This window comes from Crocodylus porosus, unplaced genomic scaffold (assembly GCF_001723895.1).
Source record: "Crocodylus porosus isolate Cpor-Errol unplaced genomic scaffold, CroPor_comp1, whole genome shotgun sequence".
Lineage (NCBI taxonomy): Eukaryota > Metazoa > Chordata > Crocodylia > Crocodylidae > Crocodylus > Crocodylus porosus.
In genome coordinates this window covers 59515103-59519022 of record NW_017728948.1, presented here as the reverse complement: position 1 = coordinate 59519022, position 3920 = coordinate 59515103, and the positions used below count along the sequence as shown (strand labels likewise).

The following is a 3920-nucleotide window of genomic DNA, read 5'->3' as shown; positions in this document are numbered from 1 at the left end:
AGAGAAGATAAATTCCGCTTGCAAACACAATTAGTTTGTCAGAAGCTGATTTGGGCATCAATGCCCCACTCTGACCTTGTTTGCAAACAAATACAACCTTTTGTGCTGACTGATGACTGTGTGTCTGTGATTTTTGCGAGCCTCCAAAGAAACAAACCGCTTTTTGCAACAGATGGGTGCTGCTACTGCCATGCCTAATCTCAGCAGAAAGTTAAATGTGCATTTTTTTTCTTTAAGGATTTTGGGTGCTATGAAGAATTGAAGTTCATTCTGTACTTTCTCAATAGATTGGTTTACAGCAGACTGTATGCAGTCAGGTGCCTTAGCAGTCATTCTGGGTCACTTCTGAGCATGTACAATAGGAAAAATCTAGGTCACTTAAGGAACTGTCGAGCACTTTTTAGGCTAAAGTGGAGGTGCATAAAGGGCACATATAGAATCTAGACATCTATACAGAGGTTCTTGCTGTTTTCTTAGGTAAGACAAGATGATGGGGGCATTAGTATGTTGCCACAGAGGCAGTGTTTTGTTAACCCTTTCAATCCAAGTAGTTAGCCAAAAATTCAGAGTAATTCCAGTTAGGAGGCAAATTGGCAGGGGCTGATCCAGAGAGGCTGTAGTAGCATGGATGTACATCAACCCCCCACCCCTCCCGCCTTTCAGTTAAAACTGCTGTTCAGGTAATACTGGGAGAGAACAGTCTGGGATAGGACTTTTTATTAAGCACCCAAGGAAGGAAAGTTGATTTCCCAAGCCCCCTCCTTTCCCCTCTGTCCCCTCTCATCTTCCCCCACCTCCCCTGAGAGCTGCTGTCCCTGCTGACCCAGGGATGGGAGGTTCCACAACCACTCCTGCCCTGCTCTGTAGTGACCCAGGATCAGTTGGGGACAGCAACACAAGCAGCAGCAAGTGGCCCATCCTCCCTGTTCTGCCACTCCAGGTATTCCCTGCCAGCCCAGAAGCAGGTGCAGGGAGAAAGGGAACCCATCTGCCAACACTGCTGTCCTCAGCTAATTCTGGCTTTCTGTGCAGCCTGGACAGAGTGAATCATGACTGACTGTGGAGTCTCTCATTCAGCCCCTCAGGGCAGCTGGTGACAGTGGCAATGGTAGGAAGGGGTTGTATTGCTAAGCATACCCTTTTAAGGGTGTCACAGGTTACTAACACAGTATTAGCATGTTTAAGGATGTAAAAACCTACACAATTTTGCAAGGTAAAACACAGAGATTTCAAATAAGAATCCATAATGTCAAAATCATTCTGACTGGTTGTGGTCTTTCTGAATTCTTTGCAACAGAAGAATCGTTATATTATTTTTCCATAGTCAAAAAACTAGTGAAAGCTAAGAGCTGGCATTTTCCAAGGCACACTGTGAGTGTAAACAGATTGAGAACCACTTGTCTACAGTAAGATGGAAGCTTATGTTAAGTAACATAAACTTTATAGGTGTGCTGATACAGGTGCTGGTTAAATCTGTGAAATCTGGGTCAGCAGGCAGGTGTTGGGGGAGAGGGGTGGCAGCAAGCAGGAAGGAAGGGAAAGGAAATAGCTGAGGAAGGGCAGAGGTGGCAGGAAGGGGAAGTGGTGGTGGCAGCAGCTCCAGGCAGAGGGAAAGAGTGAGTAGGAGCATGGGGCCTGCGCCAGTGCCCTGGGGCTGGGCCCTGGATGGGGCGGTAGGAGCTCTACAGAGCTGGGCCAGCACCACCACTCTCTCCGCTGTTGACCCGGCCACATGCAGTCCTGAGGCTCGCTGGGACTGTGCACCTCCAAGGGTCTCCACCTGCCACAGACCGCAAGTACCATACATACACCCCCAAGTGCCCCATGCACACTCTACCCCTCCCTCACTTTCCTCAGCCACCTTCCCCGCCTCTACACATGCCACAACACCTCCCTGCCAACCTCCCTCCTACACACAGCCCCTCACAAACCCCATAACCACCTGCACCCTCCACACCTATCCACCCCCTACAAACTCCACACACACACACCCATAACCCTCCCCCACATACACACATACTCACACAGCCCTGCCCACACTATACCCAACCCACCACACTCCTCCATATCCCCACCACAATATACAAAAGTAAAACTTAAATTTAAGCTATTCTACAATCACCTCTATCTACACAAACACATATATAAATCAGGACAAAAATATTATTTGAAATCAAATGAATGTATGTTGTTTGATTTTGAAAAAATATATATGTTTTTTTTCCTGTTCCAAAATGGCAAAACCCCTAGCCAAAATAACTACTTCCGGGGGTAAGGGGAGGGAGCTCCAGTGGCAGAGGTGAGGGGTTAGGGGGCAGGACTTCCAGTTCCAAGGTGGTGACCAGGGGGCGGGGGCTACCCTTGCAGCCCTGGACAGCTTGCCAAAACTTGTTAAGTGACCCTCCAGCTGAAATAATTGCCCGTCCCTCAACTAGGGCAGAATGTGTGATGCTTCTTCATGCAACTGTCAATGCATCTTAATTCTAACCTCTGACCCCACTCTTTCTGTTCTTAGCAGCAGCTCTGGGTATGGAAATTAAATTGCAGAAGGGGAGCAAATTCTAAAGAGATTTCAAGTGAAAGATAAGTTACCTCAGCCTGGAGTCTTTGAAGGTGTCTAAGTAGGAAGGATAACTCCATCTAATATTGTTCCCTTTACAGCGCAGCTCTATATTTTGTCCTGCAGACAGACTCAAAGTAGCAGCTGGCTTTTGGAAGCGCCCTTTATCCATTACTTGTGTCATTATGGATTGGGACTTTGAAGAAGAGTCAGTGGATTCTTTCTCCTTTAATTTGGGGATTTTGGGCTTCACTTTTTTGTTGAGAGGTTTAATTTTGTTCTCCCCTGGTTCCTTTGGGCGCTTACCCTTTGCAGACTCTCCACCAACTAGTAAAATATGAAGAGAAAAAGGTGCATTAGTGATGATTTTCAACAAAGAAAAGCTTACATATTATACACACTTACCTATAAAGGTTTCTTCTCTACAAGTGTCTGAAAGAAGCACAGTCTAATGTAAATTAGACTTCCTTCCTGAAGGCTCATCTTGATCTGTCTTCAGATCAGGAAACTACAAAAACTTAGGTAGGATGATACATGTTTGTAACACTGAATTCATGAAACTGTTTAATGTAACCTCCCTCCCACCAAAAAATAGAGACTCAATATAAGCTCTATCAATATAAAAGACTAATGGATGCAAAACTCAGAACTCAGTGTAGAAATGGAAAATGAACAGCCCCTTTATTACAAATAAAAATAATCTAAACCAAAACATTTAGTTGCAAACATTTATGCCCTTGCAATTCACACTGTGACTTTAATCTTACACCTTACAATTTATAATATCTGGCCATTTTCTCCTGCACATCCGTTTAGTTTTGTAGATCCACTGTGACAGAAGGGAGACCAATTAACAAACAAGAGGAAATTTACACATCGTTGCTGCTTGTACATGGGTTTTGTTTGGCTTTTTTAAACATTTATTGAATACAGTAGTTTACTTCTATTTATGACATTTATTGCTCCTCCTGACTGAAGTCATTTTAAAAATGTTCAGTACATTTCTGGGTAAGCTTAAATGAGATAGAAGATGCAGGGCTGAGGGCATTTTTATTTAATACCTATTATTTTTTATTTCAAAATAATAATTTTATCATTAATTTTTCCTATTCTCACAAGATTATCTGTTTCTTCATAATAACATTTAATACTTTCCTGCAGCACACAATATACATATATTTCCTAGTCTTAAAATAGAAGTGAGAAGTATTCAATCTAAAATTTATGAACTGTTTTGAAGAAGAATGAGGAAACCTTCTGTAGCCTCATTTTCATAGATTTCATAGACATCAGGGCTGGAAGGGACCTCGGGAGATCATCGAGTCCAGCCCCCTGCCCAAAGGGCAGGAAGTCAGCTGGG

The 3920-nt window shown here is 43.7% G+C and overlaps 1 protein-coding gene across 1 annotated transcript in view; it reads right to left on the bottom strand.

Annotated features, from left to right (window-relative positions):
- The window catches only part of PDGFRL (platelet derived growth factor receptor like), a 34299-nt gene that overhangs the window by 18794 nt on the left and 11585 nt on the right, over positions 1-3920 (bottom strand). The window contains exon 2 of the mRNA XM_019553343.1: positions 2593-2887. Within this exon, the coding sequence (XP_019408888.1) occupies positions 2593-2887 (295 nt within the window). The remainder of the gene's footprint in view (positions 1-2592; positions 2888-3920) is intronic.